General features: G+C 37.4%; 1 protein-coding gene across 31 annotated transcripts in view; it reads left to right on the forward strand.

Moving 5' to 3' along the window:
- The window catches only part of SOX6 (SRY-box transcription factor 6), a 677,134-nt gene that overhangs the window by 575,567 nt on the left and 79,364 nt on the right, over positions 1-22,203 (forward strand). For 23 of the 31 annotated variants that reach the window (XM_043902204.1, XM_043902115.1, XM_043902289.1 and 20 more), the window contains 3 exons: positions 9,634-9,783; positions 15,543-15,768; positions 18,758-18,945. In XM_043902204.1, coding sequence (XP_043758139.1) covers positions 9,634-9,783; positions 15,543-15,768; positions 18,758-18,945 — 564 coding nt within the window. The remainder of the gene's footprint in view (positions 1-9,633; positions 9,784-15,542; positions 15,769-18,757; positions 18,946-22,203) is intronic. The other 8 variants (XM_043902098.1, XM_043902313.1, XM_043902106.1 and 5 more) reach the window with 3 other exon arrangements.

The following is a 22,203-nucleotide window of genomic DNA, read 5'->3' on the forward strand; positions in this document are numbered from 1 at the left end:
AGTGCTTACCCAGATAATGACCTGGTTTGCTTCCTCACTTCTTTCAGGTCTCTACTCAAATGTTTCCGTCTTTTAGTTTTCCTGACCTCCTCTATATTTCTTGCATAGCACCTGGCCAGGAGTAGCTACTCATTAAATAAGTTTTGAATGAACTTCACCTTTCAGTTACAAAGAAACAATTCCTTTGAATATTGGGAAATATAAAAAGTATTTTATTGAACTATTTACTTTTATTAAAAAGTATTTTATTAAACTAAAAGTATTTTATTAAACACGTACCCAGATATACCTTTTGAAAAATTCCTTGTGACTTAGTTTTGGGGAAATAATGCTTGGATTTCAAACTCAACTTCTGGACTCATTGATGAATTTTATAGCCTATTGGTAGAATCAAGATGCGTTTGTTTAAGACTTCTCTGATGAGCTAAGACTTTGTGACTAGAGAGTTAAAGTAGCATTACAAATGCAAGCTGTACCACTTGGAACACATTCAGAGAGCTGGATCTCTCCAGCATTGCCTGCCCATCTCTTGGAAACAGAGAAAAACAGATTCATTCCCATAATGCCGATTTCCAACTGCCCTCATTATCACCTCTTCGAATATCTTGATTTAAGAACCAAATTACTAATTGTTTCAATGACTGAACTTTTATTTCTGTAAATAAAGCCTTATGCACTTACATATTTTATTTAGCACCCTGACAGAAAAGATACTTGGAAGAAGCAGTGAAAGATTGAGTTTTCTTGCTAAAACTATTGGAGGTGGATTTGTTTGTTTTTAGTATTTGCACTGTGCAACTGTGTTCCATAAGGAAATTGCTCTCCTAATTGCATTCAAATAGAATTGGTGCTATCAGAGAATGATTTTTTTTTTTCATAGCAGATCACTGGATGCTCTGTTATTTTATGGATTCCAAATTTTTTAAAAAAAATTCTCTTTGTGTAAGGGTGAGGCCTTTGACCTGAGCCTCTTTTCTGTTTTTTCCTTTTTTTCACAGCTTCTCCTCTCCTTCACATGCAGCATATCCCCCCTGTTCCCCGTCCCATTAACACAATGAGTTATGTCAGAGAGCAAGCTACTCAGTGCTTGGGAAAATAGGCAAGATGATCTCTAGCCAGGAAAACTCTCTTTTTCAATTCATTTTTCTTTACTTGACATTCTTGAGCCGGCTGCAGGGGATAATGAAATGAATTAAACAGGTCCTGGCTCTTCAGTGGCTTACACTCAATGCTTGTCCCATTTTCCCCTTGGTTTTTCGTGGGAAGACAAATGGCAGAAGTCTCAAAGGGGGTGAATATAGGTCTGCTCTCACCTGAGACAAATTTTGCCCTTTATGTGTATTTGCATAAACTTTAATTTAAAAAATCTGTAGAAACCTTAATATAATTACAATTAACCTAAATACTGTGATTACATTTTAAAATGTTACATCTTATGACAAATATTAAAATAAAATTCTACAGCATAAATCATTCTCGGGTGCCCAATGATTACTTTCTAAGTCCATGTAGGATGAATTTCTCTTTAAATCTTAGGGAAATGGTGAAAAAAACATCCCTTTTAATGGAGTCCAAACTAAAAGCTCTGATAGAATGTACAAATTCTATTTGCAGTCAGTCCCCCAAGAAAATGGAACACAAGGAGAAACGAGTCCCTGTGAACACTGAATGGGAAAATTAAGGAACCTAGGTTCTAGATTTCATTCAGCCCCCAGCTCACCACTTGGTGTGCTTATGCAAATCACTTCCTTTTCTAGGCTTGCATTTTCTTCATCTATAAAGAAAAGGGCTCAGATTAAATCATGTGTACGATTCTTTCTTCTGTTCACACTGTGTTGTCTGATGTTTCTTTGCAAGAAAATCAATGCATTACATGTGAATTCACATGCTTATTGGTTCAAGAAGACATAAGTGAAGAGAAATTACCTCCATGTCTGGGGTTCTTTTTGGAGAAGGTGTGAGGAAAAGTATACTAAGGAAAGGGTGTGGGCAGAAATTATAGCAGTTTTAAGAAGATAGAGACAGGAAGGTAAAGTGAAGGGGTTTTAGTGGTTCATATTAACAGAGCATGTATTAATTGTGAGGCATTAAGTTAGGTGCTAGGGACATAAAGACAAATAAGACTCAATTCTTCCCTTAATTAGGGAGCCCAGAATTTGGAGAAAGTACACAGAGATAGAGAATGAGATATAGAGGGAATACAAAGGAGACAGTGGACGGGTAAGTCTTTAAGGAGAAAGTGACTTGAGTCGAGACTCAAAAGATGAGTAGAACTATGGTAAACAGGAGCAGTTAATAGGGAAGGAAAATAAGGCAATAAAAAATATGCAGGAGGGGCAAGGGGACTGACTTGGAATGAACCCAGTATGTGACCGTGATGAGTGGGAGTAGTAGCTCTTTCTCTGTTGCTCTTCTCACCTCCTGTTCTCACAGCCAGTTTTCTATGGTGTCAAATATGAGGGGTCTAGCTAAACAAGTACCTTCTATGCTGAAAACAAGGACTTCAGTTCTTTCCTTCCATAAAACCACAGCTATATTTCCTGGATCGTTTTGTTGACATTGGAGGTTTATGAGAAGTAAAAGTATTTGTGATCTCTTTCAAATTATTTTTAAACTCTCTCCTCCACCCCTCCTTCAGTCTGTAATGACTTACTACTGACACGCTTTCTTCCCTGTGCTGAAGAAGCACTAAATCAAGCTGCTTAATTACCCCTGTCTCCTTTTCACCTTCTTACAGCCTCACTGCCGAACTTAACCCAGCTTTATAGCATTCCTTGGTTGGTAGAATGGTCATCAGCATTGTTTTGAGAGGGTAACAAAATCCAGGATATCCCTGGAGAACTGAGCCAGGCTTGGGGCCTAGTGTTAGGCAGCATCAGTCACGTAAGTAATGACATTTCCTGAAGAATGCCACCCTACCCAACCTGCTTGTTTCTCCAACATCTCCTTATGACGCCTCAAGTAGTGTCTAGCATGTGAGAACAGAATCTGAGTTAACCTGGGCTAGAAGCCTGAGATTCTCAGACTTTACATGGAACCACAGTAAATCAGGTAAATATAAAGGAGAGAGTTGAAGTCTTCAAGTCAGTGCCTATTGAATGTTTTTATAAAATAGCATTTTCTCTTTTCTTCCTTTCTTCATTATCTACCAATAGGCAAGTTGTATTTGAAGGAGAATTTTTTTTTTTTTTCCTCTCTGGGTTAGATTCCGACAGGCCACTTTAAAATGCCCTTTCTAATTGAAATGACAAAACACAGGAGAATTTACTCCAAAGAGAATCCAGCGTGTGAAGTTGTGTCTGCTTTTTTTTACTGTTGGTTTCCATATACTAGAGCCTACTGGTGCCAATTTAAAGCCCCTGTCAGCTTCCCTTTTTATCAAGTTCTCCTATTTCTACCCATAGTCTGCATAGTTCTTTTTTACTTTATCAGTCTTTTAAACATATGTCACAAGGGTATTTCAGGTGTCTTCTATTACGGCTCACAGCTTGGTTGGAGAAGGAAGTTTAGCTAAAAATTGTATGCCCCTTACTCCTTCAAAGTGGCTGGTAGTACCCTTAACTCTTCTTTCTCCATTTGAGAACTGTGAAGCACCATTTTAGAAAAAGTAGCTGTGAGACATCTGGAAGATGTCAGAATAGCTCAGAAGAGCAGCAATATCAGAATCTCTTCTTGGAAAATGCTTCTTGTCTGGTAGTTAGGAACAGGAAATGGGTTTCATTGTGATTCACTGTATAGCTTATTTTAAGTAATTTTAACATGTAATAGCAGAATGCATATGGTCTTTAAAGTGAGACTGACTCTAAAATAGAACATAATTCCTATTATACATAACTGTTTTGAAGATGAAATAAGTGTAAAATACCTAGCATAGTACCTGACTGAGATGGTGCTCAGTATGTGTTTGTTGAATTAACACATGAATGAATAGGGGTGATAACTGGATGACTGGATGAGTGGTGATGTGAAAATCATGCGATTATGAGAATAAAAGTCCTTTCACCTTTTTTCCTATGGTGCTCTCCTTTGGAGATCTTATGTGATTTTATCACAGAAAGCAGGTATAAAAGAATGTGTATTTCACATTATGGTAAGTATTAGATACACTGTGACACCATCCATTATAATTTGACATAAATTTGACTCTTTGGGAGGTAAAGCATGCCTTTCTTCCCAAATACAATAGTGTTGTAAAATGACCCTGATACAATATGTTTCTTGACAAGACTGAAGGCCAGTGTGTGTGCTCCAAGACACTCAAGAATTTCACTGTAAGGCTGAGTTCGGTTGGTAGGACCTACTGTTCTGTGTTAAATCTAAGTGGACTTAGTTATAAAATGTGTCACTAGAATACAAATGTAAAATAGGTTTTTCTTTAAGGCTAGTCTCAGGACACAGAACTCCCGAAACACAACTAGAAGTATATATTTGTTGGTTTGTGAGATTGTCATAGGATTTTCTTAATCCAATTTACTTACAAGTTTGGTCAATAAGCTGGTAGTGAAACATAGAAAAGAGTCTTTGTGTCTTGATTCTAGTTCATTGCTCTTCCTAGATGCCTCTCTTTGGGGGATAGAGCCTGAAACTGTTAGTGTGGCCTAATAAGACACTACCCCACTTTTGGCTCTTCTCATGCCACCCTGTGCTCCCTCAATAGTCCTGCCTTATTGGCCTTCTTTAAGTTCCTTGAAAACATTATTTTCTTTCCTTTTCTTGCCTCAGAGCCACAGTAATTGTTGTTTCTTCTTTCTGGATTAGTCTTTACTAACTTTTCCACCTGGGTAGTTCTCAAAGCATTACTTCCTTAGAGAAACTGTTTTTATCCTTCAAACTATGTTAAATACTTTTGTTAGATAGTCTCTTGACATTCTATAGTTTTCTTTCTCAGCACTTATCCTAGCCATCATTCATAGTTACTTCCGAAGGGTTTAATAGTGCTGTTAAAACAGGGACCATTTCTGAGTTGCTTGTTGTTGCACTTCTATCGTTTAGAATAGTATTTAGGTAATAGTGGGCTTTCCTGGTGGCTCAGACGGTAAAGCGTCTGTCTGCAATGCTGGAGACCCGGGTTCCATCCCTGGGTCGGGAAGATCCCCGGGAGAAAGAAGTGGCAACCCACTCCAGTCCTCTTGCCTGGAAAATTCCATGGACAGAGGAGCCTGGTAGGCTACAGTCCATGGGGTCTCAAAGAGGAGCCTGGTAGGCTACAGTCCATGGGGTCTCAAAGAGTTGGACACGACTGGCCGACTTACTTACTTAGGTAATAGTACACTAAATAAAGATTTGCCATTGAAAAATTTCACCAATACTGGAAAATGTGCTTGAAAGGTGCAAAGATTGGTTCATATATCCATTTCTACCTTAAATAATAATGTTGAAATGAGGGTTAAAGTGTTCTTATTCTCCCTCCAGTACTAACTATGTGATCTTGGGCATGCTACTTTACTCTCTAGACCTTGGCTTATCAGTACAATGAAGAGGTCAGACTAGACTAAATGATCTGTTAAGCCCCTTTCAGTTGTAGGTACTAAGTATGTTACTGTTCAGCTTACCAAAATTTTAATACTGACTACTTTATTAAAACTGAACTAATAATAAACATAGAATTTTTTAGCCATAAAATAGTAAAAGTGTTTCTTAAAGTGCTCCTATAAAATATGAGTGATTTTATAATTTTGAAAAATATTTAGCTAGGCTCATTTTTACATGTATGTACTCTATGTCTTTTATATATTTTGGATAAAGAGACAATTCAGTATCCCAAATGACTACTGAACATTTTTGCAAAATTAAAATGGAAAGACCTATATTTACAAAAACAGTCTTCATCAAACTTTATGGGACTTTGACTAAGCCTAATGTAAGCTGTCCCTGGTGGCTCAGACGGTAAAGCGTCTGTCTACAATGTGGGAGACCTGGGTTCGATCCCTGGGTCGGGAAGATTCCCTGGAGAAGGAAATGGCAACCCACTCCGGTACTCTTGCCTAGAAAATCCCATGGACGGCGGAGCCTGGGGCAGGTTACTGTCCATGGGGTCGCAAAGAGTCGGACATGACTGAGCGACTTCACTTCACAATGTAAACTTTACTACATTGTTGATTTTTTTTAAAACCTCAATGTTGTTTGGAAATGAATGTTCATTATCATCATCATTATAACTATGAACAATGATCTGAGAATCTTACATGAAATGATATTTTTGTAAACTATTATGTAATAGTTAGAATTTAACCTATTTTCCTTCCTAAACCATTAATTTTCAAAGGAGTTTTCTAACTTAAAGCTATTTATTTAAAGAACTAATATTTTATGTTCTTTCAGAAAAGGATGCAGTAACATTTAGGGAAAATTTAAATTTATACATAATCAGGCTAAGAAAAAGTTAGTACTACAATTTGTGTTAGAAAAGTATAAAGTGGGTTAGTGAAGCCAGTAGTTATTCAGGACCGATCTAGTCAACATTCTAAAAATGACTCCAAGAAAACAGTTTCTTAAAATAGAATAATTTAACTTGGACTGAATTTATTTTCCTTTTATATCTTAAAACTCATTGCCATAATATTATTCATCACATTTACAATTAATGTAATCATATACCACTGCTGTTGCCTTATCTATAGAGAGAATATCTCTCCTCCCTAACACCCAATGATTTTATATAGGACATTAATTCAGAAAATATTGATTGACTATCTCTTATTTGCACGGCACTATTCTTGATACTAGGCATTCAAAAGTAATTAGGTTGATCATGACTTCAATAAGCTTATAGTTTATCAAACATGATAAGACATGTGTATAGCTATGTTATTTAGTCACTAAAGTCGTGCCAACTCTTTTGCAACCCCATGGACTGTAACCCACCAGGCTCCTCTGTCCATGGGATTTCCCAGGCAAGAATAGTGGAATGGGTTGCCATTTACTTCTCCAAGTGATCTTCCCAACCCAGGGATCAAACCCTCTTGTCCTGCATTGGCAGGTGAGTTCTTTACCACTGAGCCACCAGGGAAACCAGTGCATATCTATACACAAGGTTTTAAAAAAGTGATAAGCATTGCAGGAAAGATACAAATCAAATGCTAAGGATCTTTATCTTACATCCCCTCCAGAGCCATAAACTTGTTCCAAGACTTTGAAGCCTCCTCAGCTCCTAATGTAAGTGAAAGTCACTCAGTCCTGTCTGACTCTTTGCAACCGCATGGACTAGTAATCCCGGCCAGAATCCTGGAGTGGGTATCTTTTTCCCTTCTCCAGAGATCTTCCCTTCTCCAGCCCGGGCATCCCTGATAGCTCAGTTGGTAAAGAATCTGCCTGCAATGCGGTAAACCTGAGTTTGATCCTGGGGTTGGGAAGATCCCCTGGAGAAGAGAAAGGCTACCCACTCCATATCTAGCCTAGAGAATTCCATGGACTGTATAGTCCAGAGAGCCACAAATAGTTGGACACGACTGAACTACTTTCACAGCTCCTAATACAAAGCCTGACATATAGAACATATTCAATTAATGTTTGCTTAGAAGGTGAGCTATTTGTGAAATTATTCCGTAAACCTATGCCTGTTCAATGAATGGCATTCTTTTATCCAAGTCAGACCTAAAGTCCTCAATCTGAAAAGCTCTACACTTATATCTAAAATATTTTGTTAGAATGTGAAAATATTTATTTCTGTGAGCACTTTCTATCTTTACGATGAACTTTAATTTCTGATTTCTATTGCAAGGCTCATTCTACTAAATCTTATCTAATATTTTACTATCCAGTTTACCCAGCTCTGTAAGTTTTATAAACTATGACTATACTTCTTTCTGCATCTAATGTATCAGTAACTACAACACCCAAGGAACTCCAAGAAATGATAATTCTTAAAGAATCTTGTCTTTCTTAAGTACAATCCTAAGAAAGAAGTAGAAAATAAATGATTGTCAAAACTTTAGAGGAAGCAATTAACACTACTCTATTTCTAAAAAGCAACTATAATGTTCAATTATTTTGAAGGATTTCTGAATTTAATCAACTTAAAAAAAATAGATTTGTTTAGATTTGTGTCCAATGATTTGTTTTTCAGCTTTTCTTCACTGGTTGAATTTCCCTGAAGGACTCGAGATTGAGTAAAATTGACTCTCTTCTGATCTTGTGAATCAGGAGCTAAAATGAAGGCATAAATGATTTCTAAGGACTCTTGCCTGTCTAAGATTTCCTGACTCTTTAATACTCAATAGTAAGGCATGCTGGTGATGATACCAGCCACCATTTATCAGCATATAGTCATTACTTTTCCAACTCTCAACCATCTCCACTCCATTCGGTATCGAATGTTTCCTCACTGGCTTCGCACCAACTCCGTCCCGCCCCCACCCCCGCCCCTTTTGAAGACACCTGGCTGAATTTTAAAAGAAAAGAGTGTAACAGAGTAAAAAGGAAACAAGACAGTCCTTTTTCTCCCTGAAGTTCTAGCAGTTTGACTGGCTATTACTTGTGAATTTTTCTTGCCACTGAGTCATTGCACATACAGAATTATGAAACTTTAATTTCTTTAGAGGCTTGTTATATTAGTGAAATTGTTCCAAAGAAAGCAACAATCATGACATAAGCACATCTGGCTCTTGCAAATTATTCTTTATTAAGCTTTCATTTAATTACATGTGCTGAAAGGTCTGTTTTTGATTACTGTAATTTTTTTTTATTTGTCCATCTGAATGATAGTAATGCTGGAAATTACATACAAACCACCTGTTTTTTCTCCTCTACTAATATGGCAAAGTTTGAGCTGTTTTCTCTGTGGTTGATGAACTAGGAAGCTTTCTATTTATTATGATAAAAATATGACTATCAAGGTAATGCCTTAATCTTGATGATAAGAAGAAAAGAAAATATTTGAATGGCGTTTTCAAGCATGAAATTGTGTTAAAATTGAGTTATCTGAATTCTGGTTAACCATAACAGATTAACATATTTATTTATCACCAATTTCACCCCAAAGCTAATAAATCTACAGTTAAGGATTTCACATCCTGTGCTAGGAAAAAGAAGCTTGACTTTTTTCCCTCCACAAATCTGCCTATATTCTCTTTAGGATTATGCTATATGCCGCATAGAGGAAGGAGGGACTGCTACTGGGCCTTAGGGATCTTGAGGGCAGCACTCTTAATACCCAGAGGGGTCAACATCCCTAGAGAAGTTTAGTCAGTACTGAATTAGAACGGTGTTCTTCCAGAAGTGCCTAGGAAAGTTTAGATCAGTTTCTTAGTTCATGAATATTAAAATTACAGGAATGGACATAACAACATTTAATGCACTTTATAACGATTTTAAGTACTCGAAAGAATATTTGAGACCATTTAGTCAAATTCCTTTCTGTACGGTTGAAGAAACTAAGTTCCAGAGCAAGTCAATCCTTTGTTTAGGGTCCTAAACTTATTTTTAGAAGGACCAGGAACAGAATAATGGCTCCCATATCACTTCTCTTTCTTTCTGTTATACTATTTATTCTTTTTTATCTTCTTCTTTAAAAATAGTGAAAAAGAAATTTCAAAGCTGTCAGAGAAATAGTTATCTAACAATACGGTAAGTTGTTTTGGAAGCTCTGTTTCAGCTGCATTTAAAGAGATGATTTTTGTCTTCCCTGTTTTGCAGCAGCTCTATGCCGCTCAGCTGGCCAGCATGCAGGTGTCACCTGGAGCAAAGATGCCATCAACTCCACAGCCACCAAACGCAGCAGGGGCAGTCTCACCTACTGGGATAAAAAATGAAAAGAGAGGGACCAGCCCTGTAACTCAAGTTAAGGTATTTGCTTTGCAGGATTGTGGAAACAGTTTGGAAAATAGCTTCACAAGAAAGGTAGTGAACCAGGCTGTGCTGGGCATAAACAGCAGGAAGCAAAGCAACATAAAGGAACCCCAAAATGTTCCTCTTTATGGTAAATTTCATGATTGAGCACTGAGAAACAGGTGTTTCCCTTTTGATAACAATAGTGCCGTATTGTGAGATCTTTACCTAAATCTGCAAACTTACTTCTCAAGAGTTTTTCCCCTTTGGATTCTAGCTTTTATTTTTTAATGTTCATTGGCATGTATGGCCATGGTTTTATTACCAGTCTTTGTCATAGTCTTGTGACACTTCTCTCTAACTTTAAACAGGTGGGGAGCCTACTTATAGTGCTAGAGGAGGAGGATCTCAAAACTTTAGATTGACAAGGAAAAAAGAGAACCTTTATATGGTTTGATGGTAAAGGTCTCTCTCCCTCAAACAATAGTTATAAATGTGGGCTTTGAGGAATGAGAGTGGTGTCATAATCTAATTATGCTTTGATGCCATGTATAGTTGTGATAGGATAAATAGGATCGCCCAAGTTATGACTGAAACATTAATAGATCCTTTCCTCACTGATTTTCAGTGTCTTAAAGTGGGGTAGCCAGGAAGTAGTTGGTGACAGAGGGGAACTGATGATCCAGTCTAACTTTGTGCTGCAACTGGTACTTACAGGTTTTTATAATTGTTTTTGCTTCCTATATTGAATTAAAAAATTCAGAAAGTTCAAAGAAACAATTCTTTTATATCATTGACTTACTTACTTTGAAGGATACACTAAGCACAGACGTATTATTGTATGTGTCCAAAGTACTACCTTTGGTTAAATCTTGCCATATTACTTCATTACATGGGAAATATCTAAGGCCAATGAAACAGCATTGAAATCCACAAAATTACTGAAATTGTTTTATTTTCTAAAATTTGTAGATAGGGATTTTGAGATTTCAGGAAAGCCATTAAAAATATGGATTCCAAACACTAAAGATTAAAAAAAACGTAAACATAATTAGGAGGGATAGTTCTGTCTGTGCCCATCTAAAGGAATTAATTTAATGTCCCCCATGCCTTTAGATTCTCCAAAGAAGTAGATGAACATTTATGCTTTGTGGTTAGAAATATTGAGATATGACAATAGGAGGTTTTCATTTAATAAGATAGCATTAACTTATGGAAACAGACTATTTTGTGTTCCAAGAGTTTCTTTTTGTGAGTAAGAGAACACTACAATTCAAACCAAAGCACTTTGTTTAACTATAGTTGTTGGAGTATAAGCATATCAAACATCAGTGACTTGAGGTATTGAGTATTAAATATTTTAACATGAAAAAGTCATTTTATAAGTGAGTTGGCCAAATGGAATTGCACCAAACCAAGCCTTTACTGGATGAGTAAAATGTTCCCTGGTTAGATTCAAGTTTATATCTTCTTTTACCATTCCAGCTTTGTGGGCCAACTGAATTTTATTACTCACTTGACCACATACAAATTCTTAGGGAGCTCTCTCTATAATTTAACTTGACTCTACTTTATGTTAATAACAAAGGAAACATTTATCATACTTATTAGATTGTTTATTGTATGTGTGAGTAAAACTATATAGACCAAGACATAAAGCAAATGTTTTAAATTTTTAAAATAGCTCTAACCTATTATTGTAGAAGTTCTAAAAATAATCTTATGTTTTGCTAATTGAAAGAATTATGGTCACTAAAATATCTCATGTTTCTGTCTATAGTCATTCTTCCCCTCTGTATATAACATGACTAAGTAACCTAGGGCATTGTTAGCTGAAGGTAATAAAAATAAAAATAGATGGTCTTCTGTTCCTTTTTTCCCTGAAGAATTTTTATTTGTTACAGTTGTCAACATCAGTAGTTAGGATGTTTCTGTTCAAATGTCAGTTCTATGACTTTTACTTGCTGTGTCACATTGAGCAAGTTACTTAACTTCTTTTAGCATCAGTTTTTGCCTCTGCAAATTGAAGGTTAATATTATTATGGGTCTTCAGTGAGATAATACATCCTCTAGCATATAGTAAATATTTCATAAATGTTAGTATAGCAATGATGTTGATGATAATCTGATGCTGGTAGGTGGTAAAGTGGTTGTGATTGAAATATCTGGTTGTATACCAAGAGAGATTCTAAAAGAAACGAAGAAATTTTCCACTTTGAACCATTATGGAGGAACAGGGATTCTGTTTACTCTCCCAAGTTAAAGAAGTAGAACTCAAGACAAAATATAAAACAGTGGTTTCAGACATTTCCAGTAGGAGTACAGGAGAGTGACCTCTGATAGAAGAGAAACGAGTGAGGCAAGCACCTCAGTTGTTCCAGCTTACTGTCTTGAGAACTTGCAGGCAATAGTGTGGTGTGTATGTGGGGGTTACCCACATGCTGCTTGACAGACTTCCTGAGTAGAGAGACAAGACTAGGAGGTTCAAGATGCCAAGGTAGATGGAATTGGTGAGGTACAGTGCCAGAGGAGAGAACCGTATAGAGAGAGAGCACAGGAGATCCCCAGAAGGTTTCCCTGTATTTAGCTGAGTATTGAGCAGCACATGCATGTGAGGAAACTATCTGAGGCCAAGGGGAAAGCAGGATGTAGCAGGCGACACCATTACAACGTTCGTGAAGAATTGAGAATGGTTTGTACTCCCGTTGGCCAGATTGGAAAGATCTCTTGACACGTGGGCACCATGTAGAGTCCCTAGCAGGGTATTCCTTAACTGGTAGGGCCAAATTATCCCTATACCTGCCTAACGCAGTTTAAAAGCAAGCCTGGTAAGGCTTTCCGTGTCTTAGAACAAAGTCCACAAATATTTAATGTAACATACAAAACTGAAATCCAACACTGTAAAAATCTCAATGTGGAGCATCTATTCAATACTTATCAGGCTTGCAAGAAAATATGAACAGTAATGAAGAGAATAAATCAATCATTAGAGGTAAACCTGAAAATAACACAGGTGATGGAATTACTAGATAAGACAGTAAAAACAGCTCTTAAAAGAAACTTTCAACTAGACCAAGTGAAGAAGTAAGCCTATCTGCTTCACTTCACCTACAAAGTGTCTGTTGGGCCAGAACAAGCTGTGAGGATGAACAGCAGGCCTGCTGTGGTGGAAAAGAATTGATCTGATTGGGAGTTAATCAGTGCTTCCCATGCTCAGTGGCATTGTTGGTAGAAATGGAAATTATTGAATTGTAAGACTAAATAATAAATTAGAATATACAGTCATACTTTTTTATTGAGCTTCATTTTATTGTGCTTCACAGCTATTGTACTTTTTACAAATTGAAGGTTAGTGGCAATCCTGCATAGTCAGATGATGGTTGGCAATTTTTTTTTAGCAATAAATTATTTTTAATCAGGCATATACATTGTTTTTTAGATATAATGCTGTTGCACATTTAATAGACTACTGTATTGTATAAACATAACTTTTATATGCACTGGGAAACCAAAAATTCGTGTGATTCACTTTATTGGGTTATTTGATTTTTGCAGTGGTCTGAAACCAAACCCATAATGTCTCTGAAGTTTGCTATATTCAAAACTGAATAAAACTAGATATTATAAACTCTATATAGTCAAGAAACATGAACATTAGAAGGTAGGACATAGAAAATTCATATTGAATGCCTAGAGGTAAAAAATACAGTGTTTGAGATGAAGAGTACACTGGATTGGTATTGATTTGGAATAGTAACAGATTAGATATTACAGAAGAAAAGACTAGTGAGCTTGATGACATAACAATGAAACTGTCCAAAATGAAATACATAGAAAAAAAGACTATCATTACTGTAGAACATCAAATGGCCTAATGTGTACAAATAGAGCCCCAGAAGGAGAAGGAAGGGACAGAAAATATATTTTGAAAAATAATGGCTGAAAATTTTCTAAATTTGAAGAAGACTCTGAACTAAGGGATCACAAGAAACTTGGTGAAGTAAAAGAAATGTGGAGAAAACCAACTAAATACCTAACTTAGAAATCACTGTTTTTGAGAAATGAATAAAGGACCTAACTAGTCTAAATATTCCTTTGATTTCAGAGCAAAGGCAGGCAAACTTTAATTAAGCACCATTTGTGAGGGATGCAACTATGTTTCCTGAGAACCTATCATATATCTAGATAGAGATAAAGTACATTGCACCATAGATGTGCCAGATTACTTATTTCCTACCAAGACAAACAAACAAACAAAACAACAAAATAAAGCTAGGGTATCACGACACTATCAAATGACTTATTTTATCCGATAATTCAGTAAAGAAAAAAAGTGCCTGGGATTTGGAGCCTAATAAGCTATAATTCAAATTCTGTCCTTCCATGTGTGGCTTTGGATGGTCATTTTATCACTTTGACTGCTTCTTTCTTTGTAAATGTAGAATACTACTGCCCAGTCTCATTGGTAGTTAAATGAGCCAATATACTTGAAAATATCTAGCACAATGTTAGTCTTAATGGCTCTTCTATGCATGTTATTTTCATTTTCTCTTTCTAATCCTGCCTCCTGATTACTATTTTCTGGCATCCCTTTTTGTTCCCCCTTAAACAGTGACCATTAGTGCTGGAAGAGACCTTAGAGATCAGCTAGAATCAGGCCCTCTTTTCTATAGATGAAGAGATTGAGTCCCAGAGAAGTAACGTGTTTGCCATAGGGGAGAAAGTTCAGTTTCCAGGCTCTACTGTGTGTTTTAAACAATGACAAGAAAAGCAAGTTCTCTGTGCCTCCTCAGAAGCAAAAGAGGAGTTAACATTTGCTGGAAATTTTATTTTAAACACAATACTGCAGATCTTAAAAACCTAGCATTTAAATGAGTATGTTCCTATTACAATTAAATTTCTAGAATGATGGAAGTGTTGTTAAGGGTGTTACATGGCAGAATAAATGAAACAAAATAAAGGTAAGGAGCTTAGCTCTCAAGCTCCTGGTAAAACTAGAGTTACATGCCAGATATTTGAATACTGTGCTCAGTACAGAATAGGCATCTTAAAATAGACATTCTGTAAATATAAGTAGCAAAGAATATAAAGAGACATCACTTTAGACATGAAAAATAAATTGCATATAGCATGGTATGTAAAACATAATTATAATGTGTGTTTGCTCTTTGCAAAAATTAATTTTAAACATGAATAGAGACCAGAATATAGACCATGAAGAGTGCCCACACCCAGAAAGCCACATAGAAGCCATGCTGTGGCATGCGGCTCCCTGGGCAAGGGCCCAGGAGAGCAGAAGAAGGCTTACAGTGTTTCCATTTTTAAAGTACTTGCAATTGTTTGATTTAAAATATATATTAAAAAATTAGCGGCAGAGCCCATTTATAGTTCCAGGAACTTTTCAGAGAGAGTAACACAAAAGCACTACAGAGCTGCTGAAATTTTAAATAATTCTTTGTAAATGCCCTAGGTTAATTTGGATCCCTGAAAACACATTAGGAAATTAAGCTGTAATGTGAGCTAATTCAGATTTTAATTTGGCAAAAAGAATGATCCAACTACACAGTTAATGTAAATAGAAGCATAACACAGGGAAATTAATGAGGTTTCCTTCCGATGAATCTTCAAGGAGGTAGATAATTAGCTTCTTTTGTTATTATTGTGGAGAATGTGGCATTGTCTCTGAGGTGTAAAATAACTGTGGCTTGCTAAGTGATAATGTGCTTCATTTGTCTTTTTTTTTTTTTTTAATAATTATTTATGTTAAACTCTTGTAGGATGAAGCAGCAGCACAGCCGCTGAATCTCTCATCCCGACCCAAGACAGTTGAGCCTGTAAAGTCCCCAACATCTCCCACCCAGAGCCTCTTCCCAGCCAGCAAAACCAGCCCTGTCAATCTGCCTAACAAAAGCAGCATCCCCAGCCCCATTGGAGGAAGTTTGGGAAGAGGATCCTCTTTAGGTAAATGGAAAGGTCAACACCAGGAAGAGACTTATGAATTAGGTAAAAGAAAGCAAAATGCATTTAATGATGACTGATTCTTGTTTCAAAGTATTCTTTAGTCCAAGAAAAATTTAAATACTGAAAGTAAATAATGTAAAAGTTAATTCTTTTCTACTGAAACATAACCCAGTGTGGCGTCTTGGGTGACTAGAACCTTCAGGAAAGGTTAGAATATAAATCCCGTTGGGATGCATTCTCCCAATGACGATGAGTTAGATCCAGCAATCAGAGATTTAGAAATTTCTGTGTTGAGTCAGTGCTTTGCCACTGAAGCGACTCTAGGCAGAGTAAGAGTGACCATGAACTCTCCAAGGGCCTAAAGGAACCTGGCCTAAAAGCGGCCTGCCAAAAGTCCTAATTTTTTTGAAATTTTATGTTTTCTTTATAAAATGTGATTTTTATACCTTATCCCATATCAGTTTTGCATTGAAGCAAATATGACTGACACTTAAGTGACATCATATAAAATAAAGTTGATATCTAGTAAGATATGTCATAGTGATCCTCTGTCTTCTTACATTCTCTGATACACTGCCAATTGTCTCTAGGGATAGTCATACCCAGGTGTGAGAAGTATAGGGGAAAAATGGGATCTGGCATCAGGAAGCCTTCAACTGAGAAAGAGCCTTTACTTACTAGCTGTGTGACCCTGTGAAAATTATTTAATATTTTTGAACTCGGTTTTCTAATCTCTGGAAAGGAAATATTATTTCCTAGCTTATAGGTTGGTATGAGAATTAAGACAGAAATATATATGTCTAAAGTCTCTAACATTGTATCTGGAACCCAGAAGGCATGCAACCAAAAAGACTGGACTGCCAAATACCAACACATTTACAAATACATGTGGAATGAAACAGTAATTGTGAAAGTGGCAGAGAGCCAAATAAATATGAACATTATTATTACCATGCTATATAAGTTTCTTAATTTTCCAATAAAGACACAGAAGTTCAAAGGGATTTGGGACTAGAACCAGCATTTCTTTACTGTATTACCTTCCATGTTTTATTTAATCCTATAGCCTGATTTGCTTATAGCAATAAATAAAATAATGCATAAGTGTAGCCATTTACAGTTTAACCAAACATTTTGTCTATCTTATCTCATTTGATTTTTCACTATCATCTTATGAGTTAGGTAGCATATTATTGTAATTCTTGTATAATAAACTGTCGTCTTACAGATAAAATGACTTATCCACAGCCATGTAGCTATTAATTAGCAGTCAAAACTAAAATCCAGGTCTTCTCACGTATAACTCAGTGCTCCTTTTGTAAACTCATAGTTGGAATCTTTGCTGAACAATGCTGAATCTTAAGTGACTCTTCTGATGAGGAGATGTAAATCTTCCTCATTGAAACTGGGGACATTAGGATCTATCCAGCAGTCTCTCCTCTTTTGGAGTCAGGACACTCTTTTAGGGGCCCAGAGATTTTTCACTCCAAGTCAGTGGGATCGCTGTGGGAAAGAGAAATGAATCATTCCCAGCATGTGAATATGATCACTGGATTATTGAAAGTTGTGAAATGAGGGGAGAAAAAGCCAACATGAGGATAAATAATAGGCTTGATCTTGAAATGGCCCTCCTATAAACCACTTCTAAATTTTATTTGGAAAGCATTTGTTTTCTGTACTTAGCATAGTGAGGGACAAAAGTGACTGTATCACAGGGCCTTGCTCTTTTGGAGTGTATATCTTAGCAGAGTGTACTCCTTAGATCATGAGCTAGAAATGAGCTGAAATGATAGCACCCTTGTCCACACAATACTGGATGGATTTTCTTTTTTAATCATAAAAGCTTCAGAGCTAAAGATACAGGTTTTCTATTTCCTAAAAAGTGGCTGTTTAACTTCCTCAAATTTTTCCATAGATAGCGTTGGGAATATTTTCTAAACTTGAGTGCATAAGCACATGTACTGCACACACATAGACGTGAGCTTGATCATAGTCTGGTTTTCTCTGTCCCATCTGTGAAGTGTGTGCACACACACAGATACACACACACACACACACACACACACACACACAATGTGCTATGAAATGCTCATACCAGGAAACACACAAGCTGATCACATTAAACTTTACCACAGCAGCTGAAATCTATCAGTCAGTTGCCTTCTTTTTATCTAAAGTTGGAAAAGTTAATCTAAAGTATTGATTTTAACCTACAATAAAATGCAAGATATAGAGGAAATTTAGCTTAATTTTGAATTTTGTCCTTCTGTGCTGCATGGAATATAATGAAAGAAAATATTTCCACTTTATTTTAAGCTTCATCCTTATATAAATTCCATTCCCACACACACAGCCTCACTATCAAGAAGACAGGGAACTGAGAGCAGTGGGTGTCCAGGTTGTGGGTAGGAAATGGGTTGTCTTTCTCTTGGTAAGTAACTGAGGCAGCATGAGTGGAATGCTTCATTAACCAGCCAGTGACTGGGGAACAGAGAGTGTGGTGTATTCCTTCCTGCCCCTCTTTTCTGCAGTGGATGTATGAACACACAGATACAGATATTGCTAAAGGATGTGCATAGCCTCACAGATTTTTTTTTACTGCACCAAAAACAACTTTCCTGCATTAGCACACTAAATATAATGGACAGCCTGCACAGATGTCTCTGTGCCCCTTCCTACCACTTTCATCCCAACTACTCTCGCACTAATTGTTAGATATAGCCAGAAAAGGTGTGTGTGTGTGTGTGTGTGTGTGTACATATATAGGAATCTAGGAACCTTCATTTGTGAGGAAGCAGGTTAACAGAGCCCAGGTAAACGGAAATGCTAGGGTATCCTCCAAGAACTAAAAACAAAAACCCAGCACATCTCAGTTACCCTGGATTTCTGTGGTCTATTGCATTTTTCTTAATAGCAAATGAGTCCCTTCCTTGCTCAAGAGAATGTGGTGTTCTACAGGGGAGTGGACGGTAGTTGTATTTTTTAAGCGTCTAACCTTACAACCCTCTAATAATACATCCTGTGTATGCAGATATCCTGTCCAGTCTCAACTCTCCTGCCCTGTTTGGGGATCAGGATACAGTGATGAAAGCTATTCAGGAGGCTCGGAAGATGCGAGAACAGATCCAGCGGGAGCAACAACAGCAACAGCCACATGGTGTTGATGGGAAACTGTCTACCCTGAATAATATGGGGCTGAACAACTGTAGGAATGAAAAGGTAAAACTTGCTTCTCTCCTTCACTGGCTCTGCTAGACCCATTGACTCATTTTTATCTGGCTCTTTCCAGGCTCCAAAGCATCAACCTGCAGCCAAAGATTTGGGTTTCTAGCTTGAGGACTGTCTTGCATTATGTTTAAGCATTACTGCTGATTAACAAATATACCTTTTCCCTCTTAGTGTGGGTTGCTTCTCAGGTACCCAACCAACCAGGGATTTGGAAGTCACCCCAAATCCCTGCCATTGGTGTTTTTCTGTCCCATTCCAAAAGGTTTAGAAATATCTTGTAATAAGGGGGTATAAGAGGTTACAGACTATCAGAATATTTTTTTTTCTTTTTTTTTTTCCAGAATATTTTTAAAAAGCATATATACTCACAATAAAGGCTAATACATTATTATGACTCATCACTGAATTTATTGTTTCCTATTAGCCTGAGCAAAACAGAAAACAGAGCAACTTACAAAATGCATTCATTTAGTTTTTTGATTCATCAGATTATTTCTCAAGTGCTTATTGTGTAATAGACACTGTTCTAGGCACTGGAGATACAACAGTGAACAAATGAGACAAATCTTGTTGTCATGGAGCTTACATTCTGATAGGGGAACACAGATGAAGAAAAAATAAACAAATGCATAATGAATAATGTTGGTAATGTGAGGAGGTAAATCATTGCCATGAGAGAAATAGAAGCAAGTTAAGGAAATACAGTTACAGGATTGTTCCTTTAGCTAGGCTGGTAAGGACTCTGAGGAGGTGTCACGTAATAGAGAGAGTGAAGGAAGCCCTGTGCAGGCCACATGAAGAGCATCCAGGCAGTGGGAATAATAGGCTTAGAGGCCTTTAGAGTGTAGGACCAGCAACAAGGAGGCCAACTTAGCAAGAGCAACTTGAGGAAAGGCAGAGCAGTGAGACCTAAAGGGAAGCGATAGCCTGGGGCAGAGTGTGGTAGACCTGTAGGCCTTGGAAGGACTATGTGTGTTTCACTCTGAATCTGATGAGAATTCCTACATTAGTTTTGTCCAGGGCATTGACATGATCTGATTTACATATAAAAAGGGTCCTTTTGCCAAATGTGTGAGAGCAGACTGCAGGAGACTAAGAAAGGAAACAGGCAGACCAATTGAGAGGTTATTGTCATACAATGGGTGGAAAATGCTGATTATTTGATGAATTAGTGATCCTAGGCGTTGCTTACCCTTTATCTGCATCACCCCAGTTTCTGCCTCCCTCTTCCCATGGCTGTCTTCCCTCTCTGTATGTCCCCATGTCTCCAAATCTTCCTCTTCTTAAAAAGAACATCACTTATTGAATTTAGGGTCCACCCTAATCCAATGTGACTTTAAGTTGATTATATCTGCAAAGACCCAGTTTCCTACAGATGGAAAAAGAGATTACATAAATATATTAATTTCATACATTAAATTAATAATGACTTAACTCCCCTTCCCCTACCTTGATTGATCCTGTTAGCAGGAGATTCACATAAAGTAAGAGAGAAACTATCTGGGGGAATGGTGGGCCTTTTGGTGTTGGATAAGCCATAAACTTTTATACACTTGCGACCCGCTATGCATAGGGATTGTTGCTGTTGTTGTTCTGTCACTAAGTTGTGTCCAACTCTTTGCGAACCCATAGATTGCAGCATGCCAGGCTTCCCTCTCCTTCACTATCTCCTGGAGTTTGAGCATACTTATTTTGGAGTTTGCTCCATCTCCATGTTCCTCAAACTCTATGTCTGCTCTATATTCTATGTCTGGTTATACTCATATCCACTATATCATATCTGTTGTGTTAATGCTGCCATCCAACAATCTTATCCTCTCTCGCCCCCTTCTCCTCCTGCCCTCGATCTTTCCCAGCACCAGGGTCTTTTCCACTGAGTCAGCCCTTTACGTCAGGTGGCCAAAGTATTGGAGCTTCAGCTTCACCATCAGTCCTTTCAATGAAAATTCAGGGTTGATTTCCTTTAGGATTCATCGTAGCTTAGTCACTAAGTCATGCCCAACTCTTGTGACCCCATGGGGTGTGGCCTGCTAGGCTCCTCTGTATGGGATTCTCCAGGCAAGAATACTGGAATGGGTTGCCATTTCCTTCTCTAGGGGATCTTCCTGACCCAGGAACTGAACCCAGGTCTCCTGCATTGCAGGCAGAGTCTTTACCAACTGAGCTACAAGGGAAGCCCTCTTTTAGGATTGACTAGTTTGAACTCCTTGTCGTCCAGGGGACTCTCAAGAGTCTTCTCCAGCACCACAGTTCAAAGGCATCGATTCTTCAGTGCTCAGCCTTCTTCACGGTCCAACTCTCACATCTGTACATGACTACTGGAAAAATCATAGCTTTGACTATATGGACCTTTGTCAGCAGAGTGTTGCTTCTGCTCTTTAATACACTGTCTAGGTTTGTCATAGCTTTTCTTCCAAGAAGCAAGCATCTTTTAATTTCATGGCTGCAGTCACCATCTACAGTGATTTTGGAGCCCAAGAAAATAAGATCTGTCACTGCTTCTACTTTTTCCTCATTTATTTGTCATGAAGTGATGGGACTGGATGTCGTGATCTTAGCTTTTTGAATGTTGAATTTTAAGTCAGCTTTTTCACTCTCCTCTTTCACCCTCATCAAGAGGCTCTTTAGTTCCTCTTCACTTTCTGGCAGTAGAGTGGTATCATCTGCCTATCTGAGGCTGTTGATATTTCTCCCAGCAGTCTTGATTCCAGCTTGTGATTCATCCAGCCTGGTGTTTTACATGACGTACTCTGTGTATAAGTTAAATAAACAGTGTGACAATATGGAGCCTTGTCATACTCCTTTCCCAATTTTGAACCAGTTGCATGTCTGGTTCTAACTGTTGCTTCTTGACCTGCATACATGTTTCTCAGGAGACATAGGGCTACTGAGTAGGAAATTACATGCAGCAGAGAACATCTCCTACTTTACAATTTTGTCAAGGGTGAATCCTAAAATTAGTATGAGAATGATGTCAATGATTTATTTCTTTTAAAATGTATTGGTTTTCAAATGAAAGTGATATATGGTTACCAAAATTTCTAATAATACAGTTGTATGATCAAAAGCTAATTACCCTTCTCAACACATTAACTACCGTTGGTGATTCAGAAGTTTTCTTTGCATATGTGGGAAAGTATTAATGAATTTAAACATATATATTCTCACTTGGAGTGGTAGGCACTGAGTTGTCACTTGCCAGCTGTGTGATATTTGGTAAGTTGAAATAACTTCTCTGAATCTCAAGTT

The sequence above is a fragment of the Cervus elaphus genome, chromosome 1, assembly GCF_910594005.1.
Source record: "Cervus elaphus chromosome 1, mCerEla1.1, whole genome shotgun sequence".
NCBI classification, from domain to species: Eukaryota; Metazoa; Chordata; class Mammalia; order Artiodactyla; family Cervidae; genus Cervus; species Cervus elaphus.